This window comes from Schistocerca americana, chromosome 1, assembly GCF_021461395.2.
Source record: "Schistocerca americana isolate TAMUIC-IGC-003095 chromosome 1, iqSchAmer2.1, whole genome shotgun sequence".
Classification (NCBI taxonomy): Eukaryota; Metazoa; Arthropoda; class Insecta; order Orthoptera; family Acrididae; genus Schistocerca; species Schistocerca americana.
In genome coordinates this window covers 664,826,381-664,847,979 of record NC_060119.1, presented here as the reverse complement: position 1 = coordinate 664,847,979, position 21,599 = coordinate 664,826,381, and the positions used below count along the sequence as shown (strand labels likewise).

At 39.7% G+C, this 21,599-nt stretch overlaps 1 protein-coding gene across 1 annotated transcript in view; it reads left to right on the top strand.

The window, feature by feature from the left end:
• Positions 1 to 21,599, top strand: part of LOC124608439 (serine/threonine-protein kinase D1) — a 213,421-nt gene that overhangs the window by 164,563 nt on the left and 27,259 nt on the right. Inside the window, exons 14-15 of the mRNA XM_047139985.1 lie at positions 228 to 411; positions 2,522 to 2,704. Coding sequence (XP_046995941.1) covers positions 228 to 411; positions 2,522 to 2,704 — 367 coding nt within the window. The remainder of the gene's footprint in view (positions 1 to 227; positions 412 to 2,521; positions 2,705 to 21,599) is intronic.

Sequence of the window (21,599 nt, the reverse complement as noted above, 5' to 3'; positions counted from 1 at the left end):
GATAGGATTTCTCTACATCTTGCAAATGACTCTATAGATAATTCAGAAGTTTGGCTGTTAAATTCCACAACATTTACTTTGTAATAGTATTTATGGTAATAATAATAATAATAATAATAATAATAATAATAAGCTGTGATGTAGAGGAACCTTGTGCTTTAAGTTGTGCTGTAGAAAGAAATTATCTTAAAAGGGATAGTGAGAACTTCTGTTGTTGTCATTTACAGATTCTTATAGCCCTGAAACATCTTCATAGCAAAAATATTGTACATTGTGATCTCAAGCCAGAGAATGTGTTGCTCAGCTCTGACTCAGAGTTTCCTCAGGTGAAACTGTGTGACTTTGGCTATGCACGCATAATTGGTGAGAAGTCATTTAGAAGATCTGTGGTCGGTACTCCTGCCTATCTAGGTAAGAATATTTCATAATAATATTAAGAGTGATTAACATTTTCCATAATATAGGTCATTAATTGATGGGATTCCTCACTTTATTTCCTCTCTTTCAACATGTGGAGCACAAGCACTCATCACTGCTATTGTCATGATTCATGAACAGTCCAGACATTTTATTTATAGTTTTCAGAGTAAGTCTCCAGACCACATCTCCATCTAGGCCAGGGCTAGCCACAGTGTGCCAAACCACACATGAGCCACATGTGTGGGCTGAAGCTCGGGCTGTCTCAGCTTTGTTCATCCTTCTCGGAAGTACATGGTGCAGCACAACATTTTATTTAGAATTGCGGTGTGGCATTTTTCGATTGGCACAACTCACTTCAGTTCTGCAAAATCACAATGTCAGTGCTGTTCACCCTTTGCTATTTGTTTGTGGTATGGAGAACAGTCACAGATCCAGTGGCTACTTGCACAAAAAGATGCAGTCTAGCAATCAATCTTCACGAGCTTTTAAAAATAAGTGGAAGCAAAAATTAGAGTGTCCATAGTAGATTGGAGACCTCACATTTTAGGTGATCCTGACTGCACACTGTTCAGAGTAAGACATTGCAAGATGAGAAACAATTTATTTTTGATTTGAGGGAGATGAATGTAAAAAGAAAATTGCATTGTAGAAGAGAGAAATTCTGACAAACACAGTCCATTTCTTTAAATTCACTGCCATTTTTAAAAAATGTGAACTTTGAAGAAAGACAAATCCTTTTACATTTAAACTGTCCAGGATGTCTTCATTGTTTTCCTCAGGTAGAGATTCCACCCTCACATAAAAGTTCCACATCTCCATAATGAGGCTGCAAAAGTGCTACAATATGTCAATCAACACGTGTGTAAAAGATTTTTTTCCCATTATGAAAATAAATAAGTCATAATTACATGGCAACCTGATGACGAAAATATGTGAAATTGTCTGCTTCTGTCCATATGCTGACAGTTTCTACCAGATAAAAATTATATTATGTCTTCAGTGCACCAAAATAATTAAATATTAAAAATTTGTTTCTTTGTGATCTGTTTTGTTGAGAAATACGAAACCTAGCCATATATTGTGCAAATGCATTGCCATTTAAATACAGCATGTTCACAGTTTCCTCCTCTTCCACCGTCTCCTGCTCAGACAGCATGGTGTGACGTGGCATGGTATGGCGGTGGGGGAGGTGTGCAGCCAGGCTGGGTGTTATGACACAGAAGCCAGAGCATGGATCATGAGCCACATACTTGGTGTTCCTAATCTAAACCATTAGACCAGTACAAGATTCCTACTGTATCCTAAAGCTCAGCATTTTGTTTTTACTGACTATATGCTTTCAAGTTTCCAGCTAAATGCATGATTCTGGTTTAGTGCAAAAGCTGTTAACCTCACTGGTAGCATGAGAAAATCTCTGAACTTACTTTTATGATTACTTCTTATGTTAGTTTATTGTAAAATACAGTGTTCATTCTAATATCAGCTATTGATTCTGTCGAAGTGTTAGTGACATACAATAAATGAAAATATGGTCTGTAATAGGCTGTAATGTCACAGCTTGCTACAGACCATGTTTTCTTTTATTAAGAATTTAGAGGCTGTGGATACCCATAAAAACGAAGTTGTTAGTGACATGTTATGTTACCAAGATTTTTTTATTTGCTTATGGTGACACTTTAGTGATGGCCCTATTGACAACAACTCTGTATTGAGAGTCTATGACATATTCTGCAAGGAATGCATATAACGCTCCTTACAATGAAGCACATCAGTTTCAGATGTGACTTTGTGCATCTTTCATCACATTATAAGTGTAATCAGGAACACTTACGTAGACATTCTGTTAAGACCTTCAGTAGATGAGCCTTTGTGTGCTGACCACCAGAGCTTCTCTTGAGTTTTTCGCCCAATGATTGTTTAGTGGTTTTTCTGACATTTCATCATCAGAAGTTGTAGATGCTGCCAAAGGTTGATAAATAAGCCTTTTCCATTTCAAAAATATAACCTTACAATGGAAGTTTACTTGTTCGTACAATTTCTCTCAGATTTTAATGTCATATGAATACTCTTTATCAACAATTATATTTTTTCTATCTTTCAGCACCTGAAGTCCTTCGTAACAAAGGATACAATCGATCATTAGATATGTGGAGTGTTGGTGTTATTGTTTACGTAAGCCTTAGTGGAACATTTCCTTTCAATGAAGATGAAGATATCAATGAACAGATACAAAATGCTGCCTTTATGTATCCAGCTATACCTTGGAAGGAAATTTCATCAGAAGGTCTGTGTTAATTAGCTTTTATAGTGCTTTCTTGTTCTATAGAATACTATTTTGCAGAAGTTGGGAAAGCTTACAATTTATGCAATACTGATTTGACAGTGCTGTACTGGGAATAACATTCAGGTTTTTAACTGACGAAAGTTCTTTGTACTTACTTTGTCCTGTGTGCTCATTCTTTATAATTTTGTTCTGTGTGATCATTGTTTGCGGATCTCTCTTATGCATGGGCCAGGTGGTGGTATTATATGTTTGCTAGATGTTTATCAAAAGATAACTACATGACTTGCCTGTGAAGTTCAAGAACCTATGGCTTAACATGGACTATGGACCAAGGTTAAACTTAATATTTTTTGCATATAAAAATCTTTGCTTGAGGAAAAAGAAACAAGTTACACAAAAATGTCAGGATTGTCTAAGGGTTTAACTCCATTTTTTATTGGTGATGTCAACTGCTAGACTATTATTGTGTTGAATAACAATTACTTCCCTTTGTTTCAAAATAAATTTGAAACTGCTGTATTTGATGATGTAATTCGATTGATTTTGAAGCTTTGATGCCTTCATCGTTAGGCACATGCTGTGACAATCAGATTGTCACCATCATCATCATCATCATTTAAGACTGATTATGCCTTTCAGCGTTCAGTCTGGAGCATAGTCCCCCTTATAAAATTCCTCCATGATCCCCTATTCAGTGCTAACATTGATGCCTCTTCTGATGTTAAGCGTATTACTTCAGAATCATTCTTAACCGAATCCAGGTACCTTCTCCTTGGTCTGCCCCGACTCCTCCTACCCTCTACTGCTGAACCCATGAGTCTCTTGGGTAACCTTGCTTCTCCCATGCGTGTAACATGCCCCCACCATCTAAGCCTGTTCGCCCTGACTGCTACATCTATAGAGTTCATTCCCAGTTTTTCTTTGATTTCCTCATTGTGGACACCCTCCTGCCATTGTTCCCATCTACTAGTACCTGCAATCATCCTAGCTACTTTCATATCCATAACCTCAACCTATTGATAAGGTAACCTAAATCCACCCAGCTTTCGCTCCCACACAACAAAGTTGGTCGAAAGATTGAACCGTGCACAGATAACTTAGTCTTGGTACTGACTTCCTTCTTGCAGAAGAGACTATATCGTAGCTGAGCGCTCACTGCATTAGCTTTGCCACACCTCGCTTCCAGTTCTTTCACTATGTTGCCATCCTGTGAGAATATGCATCCTAAGTACTTGAAATCGTCCACCTGTTCTAACTTTGTTCCTCCTATTTGGCACTCAATCCGTTTATATTTCTTTCCCACTGACATTACTTTCGTTTTGGAGATGCTAATCTTCATACCATAGTCCTTACATTTCTGATCTAGCTCTGAAATATTACTTTGCAAACTTTCAATCAAATCTGCCATCACAACTAAGTCGTCCGCATATGCAAGACTGGTTATTTTGTGTTCACATATCTTAATCTCACCCAGCCAGTCTATTGTTTTCAACATATGATCCATAAATAGTATGAACAACAGTGGAGACAGGTTGCAGCCTTGTCTTACCCCTGAAACTACTCTGAACCATGAACTCAATTTACCGTCAACTCTAACTGCTGCCTGTCTATCTATGTAGAGACCTTTAATTGCTTGCAAAAGTTTGCCTCCTATTCCATAATCTCGTAGAACAGACAATAACTTCCTTCTAGGAACCCGGTCATATGCCTTTTCTAGATCTATAAAGCATAGATACAATTCCCTGTTCCACTCATAACACTTCTCCATTATTTGCCGTAAGCTAAAGATCTGGTCCTGACAACCTCTAAGAGGCCTAAACCCACTGATTTTCATCCAATTTGTCCTCAACTGATACTCGCACTTTCCTTTCAACAATACCTGAGAAGATTTTACCCACAATGCTGATTAAAGAGATACCTCTGTAGTTGTTACAATCTTTTCTGTTTCCATGTTTAAAGATTGGTGTGATTAGTGCTTTCATCCAGTCTGATGGAACCTGTCCCGACTCCCATGCCATTTCAATTATCCTGTGTAGCCATTTAAGACCTGACATTCCACTGTATTTGATGAGTTCCGACTTAATTTTATCCACCCCAGCCGCTTTATTGCACTGCAACATATTGACCATTTTCTCCACTTCCTCAAATGTGATCCTATTTCCATCATCATTCCTGTCCCATTGTACATCGAAATCTGAAACATTACTGATCATATTTTCACCTACATTGAGCAACTCTTCAAAATATTCCCTCCATCTGCCCAAGGCATCAACAGGATTCACCAGCAGTTTTCCTGACCTGTCCGTAATACTTGTCATTTCCTTCTTACCTCCCTTTCGAAGACTGCTAATTACACTCCAGAATGGTTTTCCAGCAGCTTGACCCAAGGTCTCCAACCTGTTTCCAAAGTCTTCCCAATATTTCTTCTTGTATGCTGCAATTATCTTTTTGGCTTTGTTTCTTTCTTGAACATAACTTTCTCTGTCTACTTGAGTTCTAGTATGTAGCCATTTTTGATACGCCATCTTTTTCCTTTTACAGGCTGCCTTGACTGTGTCATTCCACCAAGCTGTTTGCTTTATCCTACCTTTACACACTGCTGTTCCAAGACATTCTTTAGCCACTTCTGGTACTGTGTCCCTGAACCTTGTCCATTCCTTTTCCAATGACTGTAATTGACTACATTCAACTAACTGGTACCTTTCTTAGATCACTGTTATGTACTTGTGCCTGATTTCCTTATCCTGAAGTTTCTCCACTCTTATCCTTCTCCATATGGACCTGACCTACTGCACTTTCGGCGTACTGGCACAGAAATCCAAGAGTTGTTTCCTGTTCCTGTTAGCCTCCATATCCTCTCCAAATTTACCCATAACCTTTTCATACCCTTCTGTTCGATTTCCAATCCTGGCATTAAAATCACCCATGAGCAGAGCACTGTTCTTGTCCTTTACTCCGACAAGTACGTCACTGAGTGTGTCATAAAAACTATCCATCTTATCTTGATCTGTCCCTTCACAATGCGAATATACTGACACAATCCTAATTTTCTTGTTAGACACTGTCAAATCTATCCACATCAGTCGTTCGTTTACACACCTTATTGCAACTATGCTGGATTCCAATTCCATTTCTTTCCTAATGTAAAGCCCTACACCCCATTGTGCTATTCCTGCTTTGACTCCTGACAGGTAAACCTTGTATTTTCCCACTTCCTCTTCTTTCTCACCCCTTACCCCAATGTCACTAACAGCTAAAACGTCCAACCCCATCTTACTTGCAGCCTCTGCCAACTCTACCTTCTTCCCAGAGTAGCCCCCATTGATATTAATAGCTCCCCATCTCGTTACCATTCTTTTGTCGAGTCATATCTTAGGAGTCCCTGGTTTGTCAATTAGAGGTGGGACTCCGTCACCTCCAAAGGTCCGAGGCATTTTGCTCTGATTGTTGCCAGCATCATATTTAAAGTACCAGAGAAGCAGATTGCTAGCCTTACTTGCCCCGGGTCCCATTGGGTTTTACCCCTAACGGTTGAGGAACTAACCGGTGGATTTGGTAGTCTTTGCCGTCTGAGCACAAAGGTGACCAGCCTTATTCCAAAGTAACTGGTATTCTGACTGTCAGGACCACTTACTTGGCCACTCATACGTTGCCCGTGGTTCATGAACTAGGACATGACAACAGGAACCCACACCATGAACCACACCAGATTGTTGTGTACCTGCAAATTATTGGGTTGGTGGATAATTTCTTAGCATTTTTCCATAAATTTAATAAACAGAACAAACACACATAACAGAAACTTTCACCATTTACAACAGTCTGACAGTGCTGGAGTAACTTCTCGATTCTGTGACTTTTCAAGTATTTTTGCAGTTGCTTTAATGTTTTATGTAGCTGCTGGCTCGCTCCTTGTAGTTGAAGCGGAGTCAGAACACTTCATGAGATCTGTCACCCGACGTAACATTTAATGTATTTAACCTTTTTCTTTTAGTCTGGTTTCTGTAGGTGATTCTCTTGAAGTAGAGATCCTGCCAATCAGTGCGTCTGAAATTCCATGTACAGCCGAGAAAAGGCTTAACTTTCTCATGTTCAGCACCTGTTATTGGAGCAAAAGAAGAAAACTTCTACTCATATCATGAAAAAGCACATTGACTACTCTCCCTTTACAAACATATATTTTCTTGATGCATGTACAGATCATAACATGCTGCATGCACCTCGAAGACTCAACATGACAATCCAGATTACAATATATTTCATTTGTCACAAAACCCACCCTGTCTTTTGTTTTCATTCTTGGAGAGTGTGGTTGCTCGTGGACCGTGAAGCCACTGCCAAGCCACGACACCAAAATGTAAAAAGCCCTACCCACAGCAAGTGGAGCCGTTTATTTATCATCACATCTTGCCATTTTCTCGTATTCCGCACCTTCCGTTTAAAGACTGAACAGAACAAACAGCCGTGTACAGTGTATGTTCTGGGACTTCTTTTTCCTTGTATTACAACGAAAATAATCCATTTTTGACAATATGATGTAATTGGATAGATTAAAAATCTATCCACCAAGTGGCAGCAGGAGAACACACTGCTTGGTGAGTACATTTTTTGTCTATCCAATTACTTCTTATTCCCAACTTAATATTACTCTATTACGACTAAGGAGTGTGAAATGTTGTTTGCATAAACAGCATATAGTACATCATTTTCTCACTTATGGGAAAGAGGTTGGGACCTCTCACAATCTCAAAAAACAACTAACTTAAACACTTGATATTATTTCCTCCTTTAAAAAGGAACAAAAGTTGATTTTGAATACGTCTTTTCAGTTTTGTTGTTTCATTTCAGGTAAATTGTGTTTAACAGTGTTAGTCTACTTTGTGTATCTTCATCTTATGTATTTCACACCCTGTGTGATGCAAGAAACTGTCCTGTAATGACTAGTCTTTCTATATAGCAAGATGTCACTTTATCATGATCCACTTAAATCAACTTCTTCACCTCCCTTGTGGGTTTCTATATTTATTTAGCAATGCATTGCATTCAAGCCAGTATACATGAGAGTTCATTCTTGTATATGTTACTCTTTCTCACATTATTATTACCAGAGGAGTTGCTTCTCGGGTATATGCCTTCTATTCAGTCTCTGGAGTCAAATCTCAGTGCAAGCTTGAGTCCACAAGCATGGAACATTCCTGCTCCAACTGTTTTTGTCTATACTATCAGGTAAGTCGATTCGATTATAGAACTACTTTGGAGAAAACTTTCATATCGTGACCACCAGTCGTTATACAGCTTCATACTTCTGTATTCACTGCACTTACATTCCTTCTACGGGCAGTCACTGTGTCAAATCTCTATACCATTGTAGATGTTGGTATACTCTTATTTCCATAATAATAATAATAATAATAATAATAATAATAACAATAATAATAATAAATGGTACAGGTCATTCCTCCCACAGATTCACCAGACGAAGCTATATGCCATTCCTCCTATGGATCCACCCACCCTTTTCCTCTTGTACGCCGTCAACTCCTATCCTTAATAAAAGTCCTCAATCTTTCCTCTCCCACATCCACACCGGCTATTCAGAGCATCCTCCTACAGGCCAACCGCAAATTAGAACAGCATGCCACCCTTCACCTCAAAAAACTATCCAATCTCCTGGTTTCCCACCTCCGGAAAGGCAACTCACTCACCCTTCACAACCTTTCCAGCAAACCTCAACCTCCTCTCATTGCACACAAACCCAGTCTCTCCCATCTACTCAATCTCCCACTTCCAGCTCCACTCCCTCCAAAACCTCAAAATTCCAATCAACACAATCTGGTACCACAACACCCCAATTCAGTAGTTAACCTTTCCTCCAAACCTCTCTCCCAATCCGAAACCTCTGTCCTAACCAAAGGCCTCACCTTCAGCCCCACTCCCAGATTCAACCAAACAGCCCTCGTCAAAGATTTACTGTCCTACACTCGTACTCTCTGCTGGAAGTATCACTTTGCCACAAAGAAAAATGATCCTAATCCTACCCCTAATGATCCAACTCCCTAAGACACTATCCAAATTGAACCCTGCCTGGAACAGTTCCGTCCTCCGTCACAGCGGGACCCACCTCCTCTTCCTCAAAATCACCCTCTCCAAACCTTCCAGGAATTTTCTGACTTCCAGCCTTGCCTCTCAATCCTTCTTAAAAAACCTTAATCCTACTCCCAACATCACCACTGCTGAAGCCCAGGCTATCCGTGATCTGAAGGCTGACCGGTCCATCGTCATTCTTCCGGCGGACAAGGGTTCGACGACCGTGATACTTGATCGTCGGGAGTATGTGGCTGAGGGACTGCGTCAGCTTTCAGACAACACCACATACAAAGTTTGCCAAGGTAATCCAATTCCTGATGATGTCCAGGCGGAGCTTCAAGGAATCCTCAGAACCTTAGGTCCCTTACAAAACCTTTCACCTGACTCCATCAACCTCCTGACCCCACCGACACCCCGCACCCCTACCTTCTACCTTCTTCCTAAAATTCACAAATCCAATCATCCCGGCCGCCCCATTGTAGCTGCCTACGTTGATCAACACCTTCAACCCATTACATGCAGTCTCCCATCCTTCATCAAAGACACCAACCACTTTCTCGAACGCCTGGAATCCTTACCCAATCTGTTACCCCCGGAAACCATCCTTGTAACCATTGTTGCCACTTCCTTATACACAAATATCCCGCACGTCCAGGGCCTCGCTGCGATGGAGCACTTCCTTTCACGCCGATCACCTGCCACCCTACCTAAAACCTCTTTCCTCATTACCTTAGCCAGCTTCATCCTGACCCACAACTTCTTCACTTTTGAAGACCAGACATACCAACAATTAAAGGGAACAGCCATGGGTACCAGGATGGCCCCTTCGTACGCCAACCTATTCATGGGTCGCTTAGAGGAAGCCTTCTTGGTTACCCAGGCCTGCCAACCCAAAGTTTGGTACAGATTTATTGATGACATCTTCATGACCTGGACTCACAGTGAAGAAGAACTCCAGAATTTCCTCTCCAACCTCAACTCCTTTGGTTCCATCAGATTCACCTGGTCCTACTCCAAATCCCATGCCACTTTCCTTGATGTTGTCCTCCACCTGTCCAATGGCCAGCTTCACACTACCGTCCACATCAAACCCACCAACAAGCAACAGTACCTCCATTACGACAGCTGCCACCCATTCCACATCAAACGGTCCCTTCCCTACAGCCTTGGTCTTCGTGGCAAACGAATCTGCTCCAGTCCGGAATCCCTGAAGCATTACACCAACAACCTGACAACAGCTTTCACATCCCGTAACTACCCTCCCGACCTGGTACAGAAGCAAATAACCAGAGCCACTTTCTCATCCCCTCAAACCCAGAACCTCCCACAGAAGAACCACAAAAGTGCCCCACTTGTGACAGGATTCTTTCCGGGACTGGATCAGACTCTGAATGTGGCTCTCCAGCAGGGATCCGACTTCCTCAAATCCTGCCCTGAAATGAGATCCATCCTTCATGAAATCCTCCCCCACTCCACCAAGAGTGTCTTTCCGCCGTCCACCTAACCTTCGTAACCTCTTAGTTCATCTCTATGAAATCCCCAAACCACCTTCCCTACCCTCTGGCTCCTACCCTTGTAACCGCCCCCGGTTCAAAACCTGTCCCATGCGCCCTCCCACCACCACCTACTCCAGTCCTGTAACCCGGAAGGTGTACACGATCAAAGGCAGAGCCACGTGTGAAAGCACCCGCGTTATCTACCAACTGACCTGCCTACACTGTGACGCATTCTATGTGGGAATGACCAGCAACAAACTGTCCATTCGCATGAATGGACATAGGCAGACAGTGTTTGTTGGCAATGAGGATCACCCTGTGGCTAAACATGCCTTGGTGCACGGCCAGCACATCTTGGCACAGTGTTACACCGTCCGGGTTATCTGGATACTTCCCACTAACACCAACCTATCCCAACTCCGTAGATGGGAACTTGCTCTTCAATATATCCTCTCTTCCCGTTATCCACCAGGCCTCAATCTCCACTAATTTCAAGTTGCCGCCACTCATACCTCACCTGTCATTCAACATCATCTTTGCCTCTGTACTTCCGCCTCAACTGACATCTCTGCCCAAACTCTTTGCCTCTGTATATGTCTGCTTGTGTCTGTATATGTGTGGATGGATATGTGTGTGTGTGCGAGTGTATACCCATCCTTTTTTCCCCCTAAGGTATGTCTTTCCGCTCCCGGGATTGGAGTGACTCCTTACCCTCTCCCTTAAAACCCACATCCTTTCGTGTTACCCTCTCCTTCCCTCTTTCCTGACGAGGCAACCGTTGGTTGCGAAAGCTAGAATTTTGTGTGTATGTTTGTGTTTGTTTGTGTGTCTATCGACGTGCCAGCGCTTTCATTTGGTAAGTCACATCATCTTTGTTTTTAGATATATTTTTTCCCACGTGGAATGTGTCCTATTATATTCTTATCCTCTATTTGGGTATGCTCCATCTCAGCTTCATCAGTAAACACAGTTACTAGCTCACTTTTTCTATCTTTTGTCACTCTCCCATAATTGCTTTCTGTTGATCTTACGTGATTGCTGTCAATCAAAATATCTGAACTCCTCCCTTCTAAAAAGATTTTATTCCAGGTATTTCTTGTGAATACACTAGGATAGCACTAGCACTTTTGTGTCCTGGTATTAAAATTTTTTTCCTCATGGACCTGCTCCTTGTAGAATACTAGCTCTCAAACCTTCTTATTCTCCTGTTAACTCTTAAGGTCTTGCTTCTTATTCGACTACGCGTGTTGGAATGCCATGATTTGCATTGGGGGATGACAAGCATGAAGACATTGGCCTGGCAGTACATCTACTGGCCCAGCACTGATGCTAGCTTTGAACACTTGTGCTGCTCCTGCCATGCCTGCTCCCTCAATAAGTTGGCACCTGTGCAATGTTTCTCACCATGTCTCTGCTCTGACCCCCTATGGAAGTGGGTTCACATTGAGTTTTTGTCTTTCCTTCCATGTCCTACCTGGACTCTTCTCCCCTACAGTGTGTGGCGTGACAAACATGTGCTGCTTACTTAACTCTAAAAAGTCCTTTTAGTCTATTGTCATCATTACATTTGAAGTACCTGCCAGTGCAATCCTACTGTTGTAGGTTGTAAACTCTGCTATACAGGGTGTTACAAAAAGGTACGGCCAAACTTTCAGGAAACATTCCTCACACACAAAGAAAAAAAAATGTTATGTGGACATGTGTCCGGAAACGCTTACTTTCCATGATATAGCTCATTTTACTACTTCTCTTCAAATCACATTAATCATGGAATGGAAACACACAGCAACAGAATGTACCACCGTGACTTCAAACACTTTGTTACAGGAAATGTTCAAAATGTCCTCCGTTAGCGAGGGTACATGCATCCACCCTCCGTCGCATGGAATCCCTGATGCGCTGATGCAGCCCTGGAGAATGGCGTATTGTATCACAGCCGTCCACAATACGAGCATGAAGAGTCTCTACATTTGGTACTGGGGTTGCATAGAAAAGAGCTTTGAAATGCCCCCATAAATGAAAGTCAAGACGGTTGAGGTCAGGAGAGCGTGGAGGCCATGGAATTGATCCGCCTCTACCAATCAATCGGTCACCGAATCTGTTGTTGAGAAGCGTAGGAACACTTCGACTGAAATGTGCAGGAGCTCCATCGTGCCTGAACCACATGTTGTGTCGTACATGTTCTAGCAGCACAGGTAGAGTATCCCATATGAAATCATGATGACGTGCTCCATTGAGCGTAGGTGAAAGAACATGGGGCCCAATGAAGACATCACCAACAATGCCTGCCCAAACGTTCACAGAAAATCTGTGTTGATGACGTGATTGCACAGTTGCGTGCGGATTCTTGTCAGCCCACACATGTTGATTGTGAAAATTTACAATTTGATCATGTTGGAATGAAGCCTCATCCGTAAAGAGAACATTTGCACTGAAATGAGGATTGACACATTGTTGGATGAACCATTCGCAGAAGTGTACCCGTGGAGGCCAATCAGCTGCTGATTGTGCCTGCACATGCTGTACATGGTACAGAAACAACTGGTTCTCCCGTAGCACTCTCCATACAGTGACTTGGTCAACATTACCTTGTACAGCAGCAACTTCTCTGACACTGACATTAGGGTTATCGTTAACTGCACGAAGAATTGCCTCGTCCATTGCAGGTGTCCTCATCGTTCTAGGTCTTCCCCAGTCGCGAGTCATAGGCTGGAATGTTCCGTGCTCCCTAAGACGCCGATCAATTGCTTTGGGCGTCTTCCTGTCGGGACAGCTTCGTTCTGGAAATCTGTCTCGATACAAACGTACCGCGCCATGGCTATTGCCCCATGCTAATCCATACATCAAATGGGCATCTGCCAACTCCGCATTTGTAAACATTGCACTGACTGCAAAACCACGTTCGTGATGAACACTAACATGTTGATGCTATGCACTGATGTGCTTGATGCTAGTACTGTAGAGCAATGAGTCACGTGTCAACACAAGCACCGAAGTCAACATTACCTTCCTTCAATTGGGCCAACTGGCGGTGAATCGAAGAAGTACAGTACATACTGACAAAACTAAAATGAGCTCTAACATGGAAATTAAGCGTTTCCGGACACATGTCCACATAACATATTTTCTTTATTTGTGTGTGAGGAATGTTTCCTGAAAGTTTGGCCATACCTTTTTGTAACACCCTGTATAGACTGTACAAAGAAGAGATCCTATGATAGGAACTGACAGAGGGAAGACAGGAGGTAAGAAAAGGAAATAGAGAAACAGGTATGTTAGAATCAAAGAATGTATTCCTGTACCATTCCCCCACCCCGGGGACCCCATATGCTAAGGTACTACACCATGGCACCGGAGGGAGAAGTCTTTTTGCATTCACTACAGAACAGGCTTGCTACAGCTTCTCCTTCACAGACACCCCAAAAATTGATCCTAACAAACCCTTATGAAATGCAATGGAATAGGCAAGTATATCCATGGAAATAATCGTCAGTGATCAGTATAATTTCTGTGGTCGGTCCACACTCGGTGATATCACTACCCATGATTGACCTTCCCTAATAAGATTCAAATAAAAACCCAGCAATTCTGTTCTTCTTTCTTTATGTTTAAAGAATGTAAAAAACCAATAGCATCTTATTCTAAATTTGAGACTATTTAGCTTACTATATTCGTAGCTAATGCCTGGATCTTGTGATTTAAAGCGTTTCTCTGCTAATCTCATAGTACTGTAACTATCATATGACAATAGAGCTAAAATCTTTCTTATTCTTGGCTTTTCATCTACTAAGTGTGCATTGCAAATCTTCAAAATTTTCATTGAAATGTTAATTTATAGTTAAGTTTATTAACTAAGCTCATGGCTATCCTTGTAAATGTATTATTATTGAATAAACACCAGACACCATGAGTACAGGTGTTGCGGTCAGCCTTCCACCCCCACCCCATTGCATTTCTGGAAAATATGGTGGTATGAGGTATAATATTAGTAAAAGATAATAGAACAGTCACAGTTAAAGAAGATAGAAAATGTCCCAAGAAAACTAAGATATAAATACAGAAACAATTTAACATGGATGGCCGGTGGTTGTCAATCAACCGAATTCACAAAGGGCGCTAATCTCCTGGAGCCTTAAATCTTTTAATCATATCTATAGTGTATAATCCTCTATCTTGCCCTATATCAGGATCTATTATATACACCACTTTTGTTATGTGACATATTCTGAACTTTAAAAGGTCCACTGTAACTTTTATTTCCTGAAATTTGAGCTATGCTGAAAATCTCGTAATAATACCAAATCATTTATTTGTAAGTTTGATGCAATAGCCTTATTACTAAAAGTTCTGACTCTTCCCCCCTCCCCTGTGTAAGCAAATTCTCTTATATCTTCTCTTGCAACTTTTCCATGTCAACAGCCGGCAAATTCGGCCAGGTACAGAATTTTAACAAAGGTTTCATTCATAATTTGTACAGGAGCATAAACCTGTTGACATATGCGGTAATTCGTTAAGGATTACTTGAAATTTCAGCTCTAGTTGTGCCCAGGTAGTATGCCTGATAGAAGAGTACATTTTACACATTCATTCTAATTCCTTCATAACACTTTTGCAAGGATTAGTTTGTGGACTATACTTGGATATAGTTATGTGTTTTATCCCATCCCAAGCCAAGAATTACTTAAAATTATGGCTAATAAATTGTAAGCCATTAGCAGTTAGTAGGCATCATGGTTTACCCGTATCTTGAAAATACTCTTGCAAACAATGCATTACTGTATTCGTATTCTCTTGCTTAATGGGATAAAGTTTAACATACTTTCACCAGCATTCGACCAATGCCATTATATAATTTTCTCCTCCGCTACCTGTAGGTAATTGGCCACAGAAGTCTGCTGCTGTTAAATTGTGCAAACCTTTTGGAATAATCAGATATAGTTTATAGTGTACATAACTATTATCCTCTAACAAGTTGACAGGTGGTACTTGATCTCAACACAGTTGCTATCTTCTGACTCATATTCTTGAAATAATAAAATTTACACATGTGTTTAAACACTTCCTTATTCCATAATGACCATATCCTTTGTGTATAACCCGTATCAGATGTGTTACTGCACTACATGGACTACATAGTCTCCATCTTGATTGATCTGATGGTGCTTTCAGAAAATTCTGACTGGGGTTACAATAGTTCTTTACAGCTGTTTAACTTTCTCTCTCCCCTTGGAATAATTCCACCATGATTCCGTACTCTGGTACATCATCTGTGACCAACTTAAACGGCTCATTCATTACAAGATGACTGAGAGTAGGGCATCTAGCAGTTTAATATTTGCAAATGCCTCCGCTGAACTCTCATGTCATGATCGTAGCTTTAAAAGATGTAATAACCATGGATCGTTCAGTACTTGTCCCTGAATATATTGATGGTAGAATCCCACTAACCCTAAAAACGAATGCAATTGTTTTAGATTTTGAGGTTCCAGGCACTCCTGTATAGTTCTTATTCTGGATGGGTGTGGTTTTATGCCCTTAACCCCAATTAAATGTCTCAAAAAATTTGATTCCTCCCTCGCAAAATGTGATTTTGACAATTTTATAGTCATCTCCTTTTCATTCAGCCTTTGTAAAGTTCCCATGAGTAAATGACAATGGTCTTTTGAAGTTTTCAATACTAGCAAAATGTCATCTACATATATAATGAGATCTTGCAACAGTTCTTTACCTACACTTCATTTGTACGCCTATATGAAAACGGACACCAAAATACTCTAAATTGGCAAGATTTTCCATCAAGTAAAAATGCGGTATATTTTTTAGAGTCATCTTGTAGCTTGATCTGCCAATAACCATTTGTGAGATCCATGGAGCTGAAATATTTGGCCTGTACAAATTTGGTTAATAATTCCTGTGTACTAACGGATCTGTCTCTCTTCAGTTTCAATTTGTTTGTTTATTGTACGAGCATCCAACACCAAACAACCCCTTCGCTACAAGTAATGGATTACTGTATACGTTCAAACTTTGTTCGACAATTTGATTCTCTTATCATTTTATTGATTTCCTCTTGAACAGCTGCTCTCGTTCTTGTAGGTACTGGATATGGTTTACAGAAGAGAAGATTTGAATCCTTTATCTTAAATTTACATATGTAATTTCCTGTAATGCCTGGTTAGTCAGAAATTATATCACTGTATTTAATTAGAATTTTGTATAACTCTTGTTTTTGTTCTGCAGTTAACATTGTTGATTCATAAGCTTTGTTAAATATTAGCCTTTCACTAGTTAGTATGTCATTTGCCATTTCATCTTGCAAAACTAACTGAGCAGTTACAGTTAAATGTATTTTCGCATTTAATGTGAGAGTTGAACGTATATCAGCATCTGACTTAAATGGGATTTCTCCACTGCTTCCATTGAAATTACAAAATAAGGTCTTGGTATCAAAATTTTGCAACTACTTTGTACTTTAACAACCAATCAAAACCGAGTAACATAGATAAATTTATATTCGACACTATTAATAAAGTTTGCAAAAATTCATCTTCTTCCTCCTCCTCCTCCTCCTCCTCCTCCTCCTCCTCCTCTTCCTCCAGTAACCATTCTCATGTAGCTGTATTATGGGTAAAGGAAACAACCTTTTCTATGTATCGGCCTAATAGCTGTTCGTTACATCCTGGATCGTGGTCCCTGTTCCACTACATTCTGTGTTTTTTTCACATAACTATTATAGGGTAAAGCAATGTAATCATTGTATTCTCTGCTCCTCTTTGATTTCCTTGTGTTCTGTTGTTCTCACTACTAGCTGCTACTTCAGGCACAAATATTTGTGAAGATATATTGCTGTTTTGACACTCTTTATTGTGTTGGGGGTAGGAAATGTTTTGCCCAGTCACAGGTGTATTCCTATTTTTGTTTTCTCTTCATACTTGGTGTAAATTAGTATTTTGTTCCTTAAAGAACTAGTTTGGGAATCATTTATTATCCATGCTATTACTTCCCCTGTTATCCTCTGGCATATGTTGATTCCTTTCTTTGTTCAGTGTATCTAATTCCTCAACAAAAGTTAATAAATCATTAACCTCATCCAGCCTCTATACCACACTTCTTTTTTTACATAATATGACAACCTTCGTATCAATATTTTCACCAAATAGGACCCCCTTATTAGCTTATCTGAATATTTACAACGAGTATACTTTTTAAAACTTCCCAAGAGTTATTATGGTATTTCGGGTCAAATAACTCTGATGCAAATTTCTCTTGTGTGCTAGTAGACCAATATTTTGTCCTAAATTTCTCCTTAAAATCCTTCTAAGACAAAAATTCCTCAGAATGACCAGTACCCCATTCTGTGGCATCATCTATCAAATAACTCAAGGCAAAACCTATCTTTTTGCTGTCCTCTCAGGTTTTTGGTAAAGATTTGGTGGTATGAACTTCCCCATCAAGTTTGAATTTTAGAAATTGATTTGATAAATTCATTTTACTTCCCAATTGTAACTCCTCTAATAAACTGTTAAAAACTTGAAATTTATGTGTGTTTTTAATTGTGCCTCTCTACTAGCGCTTTCTCGTTTGGTAAGTCACAGCATCTCTGTTTTTTTATATATATTTTTCCCACGTGGAATGTTTCCCTCGTGTGTGTGCGTGCGTGCGTGCGTGTGTGTGTGGGCGCACACACACACACACACACACACACACACACACACACACACACACATATTCACTCTTTGCGTCTTCATGATATGTTGTGTGTATGCTTAAGTGTGTTTGTGTATCCTGATTCTTCGGCCGACTTCTGTGAAATAAGTTGAAGGTTATAATGAACCACGGAAATTGAGAAGGACTTCAGCGATTGAAGTATAGGCATATGGAAAGAGGGAAAGATAGATAGGTATTCAATAGAGAAGTAAGAAAGGAAAATGTAGAGACAGTTGCTAAGATCAAAGATGTGAAAGAAGATAGCCCCAAAGACAGAAATCTTAATAAGGCAGTTAACTATCTAAGCTAGGAAAGATATATTATGTCGTGGGTGGAAGATTGTAGAAGAATTGTTATCCTTTGTAAACGCACTGAATGCCTTGAATAAAGACCAAAATGAGAACTTACATCAAAATGGTCAGAATTTCCGCAGAAGTAATAATAGTAATAGTAATAATTTTAAGAGACATGAGACTAATTTGGCTAGAGTACACCAGTGTAATCGGAGTGGTGGTGACGAAAATTATCAAAAGAGACATCCACCTTCGAATATAGGCCCAGTAACATTGCAGGAATTTGCACACAGTAGTAATAGAGTACAAACTGGTAATACAATATCCCGGTTTGATAACCACCCGATGATTACAAATAATGAGGAAAACATTGTGCAATCTGGATCCAGGGCTGGGGCCCAGGTCATAGAAATGCATTGGGAGGCCTAGCTTATAATAAATATGTTAGCTTTACGCATAAAGTACCGACCAAAGAATGGTTGTTCCTAGAAGAACCTAGCTTAATTACAGTTAATCCACAACCAATTATAGTTGGAAAGGTAGAAGATTTTGAAATCGACATATTTAGTGATTCTGGTAGTGAAGTGTCAATAATTTCTAGTGGTTTCTTTAATACACTATGAACTAAACATAACTTACTGCTATTACTGGTAACAGGAGTGTCTATAGTAGTCATTACTGGAACCAAAAGTAAACAGACACTTTTAATAGTGGAAACCATAAACAGAGATGTGTTATTAGGTCTAGACTGGCTATCAGAATTGAACGTCATTTTGAAGTTTGAGGACAGTCATCTTTATTTTGGACTAGGTGATAATAAATATTGTGTAAAGTTTGTGACTGACCCCTGTAATAGTAAACAAACAACTGAGAATCAGCATTTTGCAATTAATGGTGACAGCACAATTGTTACCAGAGATTGAATACTTAAGTCATGCATCACACCGAGTTGACATACAAAATAAAGTAAAAGGATCCTCAATATTAACCAACAATCAAAAATTGGATTTAGCCAAAATTCTATTGGAATATAAAATGGTATTTTCTGATAGTCCGGGTAGTATTAGTGACTATGTTTGTAAATTTAAGATAAAAGATAATACTCCATTTTTCTGTAAATCTTATCCGATACCAGTGAGCTGGAAAGAAGCAGTTAAAGAAGAAATAGATAAGATGATTGACAGCAAAATAATAGAATGTAGTGTGAGTGTTATGAATAACCCTTTAGTAGTGGTAAAAAAGGCTACAGGGGGTGAGCGGTTAGTGCTACACGCACGCACTTTGAACAAACACATAGAGACAGAACGAGACAGGCCAATTAATATCGAGGAATTACTGTCAAAATTTGAAAAAGCACAGTATTTTACCACGATGGACCTGACTGCTGGGTACTGGCAAATTCGGTTACCCCCTGATTCAGAGAAGTTTCTATTTGATGGGATATCATATCATTTTAATGTGTTACCGTTTTGACTAAATATCTCAGTATCCGTTTTTATATGCGCACTGGATGAGGTGTTAGAAAGGGAATTGTTAAGGGACTATCAATATATGTGGACGATATCCTTATTATATCTGCTACATATGAAGAACATTGAATAACCCTAAGGAAAACCCTGAGAAGGTTTAAATTCAGTTAACGTGCCCATTGTGTGTAGCCAATCCTCATCTCTGGTTAATCTGCTACCTCGATCTCCCGGAAGCTTCTTCTCCGAAGATATGGTGCTGGTTAAAGAAATTTACTAACTTCTTTTCTGTTCTTGTAATAACTTGTATACTCAGAATACTTTTCAGTTCAATCACAAAATATTTTCAACGTTCATAAACAGTAACTTCTTTGAACATTAGAATCAATTACACTTCTTCAAAATAGCTTACATGTGTCTCGCTTCAATCATAACCAAGACATAGAGTAATTCGAGAATCTCTAGTCTCAGATGAGTCTAATTCACGAGTGCTCTTAGGAACATGCTTTCAGCTGTCCACTAGTCTTTTTACAATCATCACAGACATTAAAGAGCACAGAATACTACATAAACTTTTCTTGTTCTTCTTTGCCTGTACACGAAACTCTGTGGAACATATAGCAAGTGCTTGTCTGCTGCCGTTCGGCCACTGTGTCCATTTTTTTCCTCATGGCTTTTCTTTTTGATCTGCACATACAAATAAACAATGCGCAGTCGGCTGATTTGTTTCTCCTACTCATATCTAAAATATCAGATGTTTGAAACAGTGGAAGGGCGAGTGATTCTAGAATTTCCTCCAAAATTCTCGAAGCACTACACCACTGTTATTTACACTTGCCTTCTTATGGATTTCCTGCTTAGTACTCTCAGTAGCCTCCCATAGTCTTGTTAACTCTTTTTTGTGTTCTTCATTACTTCACTTAGAAACAGTGTTAGTATGAAGCAATTCTTACAAATTTGTGTAATCGTTCCTCCAAATTAGATAGCATTTCATGTGTGTTAACCATTTCTCTAAACACTTTGAACTGTCCTAAAGTAGTTATATGCTTGTTTGCCTCTGAGATTTGCTCTTTAATGTGGATGAACTCTCTAACAACAAATTGATCTACTTTGTTAATTTTACCATCTAATTCATTGAATTGCTTTTTTACTTACTTGCGAACTAAATCGCATTGGCTACTGAGCTCATCCTTCAACTCCTGAGGCAACTGGGTCAAAGTACTTGCAATGTTAATTCCTTTTTGACATGTTCTGCTATCTCTAATTTTAGTTCTTCTTTCGTATTTTCTACCTTGACTGACAGTTCATTACTTTTAGATTCTACTTTGTCAGATAATTTCTAAAAATTAGAATTCATTTTGCCAGACATTTGCCGCAAAAGATGTGTAATCCATTATGGGGCCTCTGCGGCCATTCTTCTTGTGATGACTGGCATACAATGCAAATATTCGCTATTATGTACCCTCTATTACTGCACAATTTTCTTAAATGTGATAACACTGAAACACTGTGTCATAGCTAGACGAAAAAAGTTTTCAAAGTGGATTTCTGTATTTTATGAATAGCTCACTCATTCTGATGATATGCACTGTCTCATCATGTAGCCGATGCAACTGGATGTACTTGGCAATGTACCGCAATGATTTGCAGCACCCGGTACAGCCAATGTCCCAAATACAGCGATAGGTGGACTGCACTGTGTCGTACAGCAGCACCCCTGCAGTATTGCTCAGCTACTAAAAATTTTCTCCTCCTCCATACTTGCTGAGAAATTACTGTCATAGTTAAAACATTCTTTTATTCATGGGTTGACATCATTTACTTAAAGTTGCCATAGTTTCTCGTT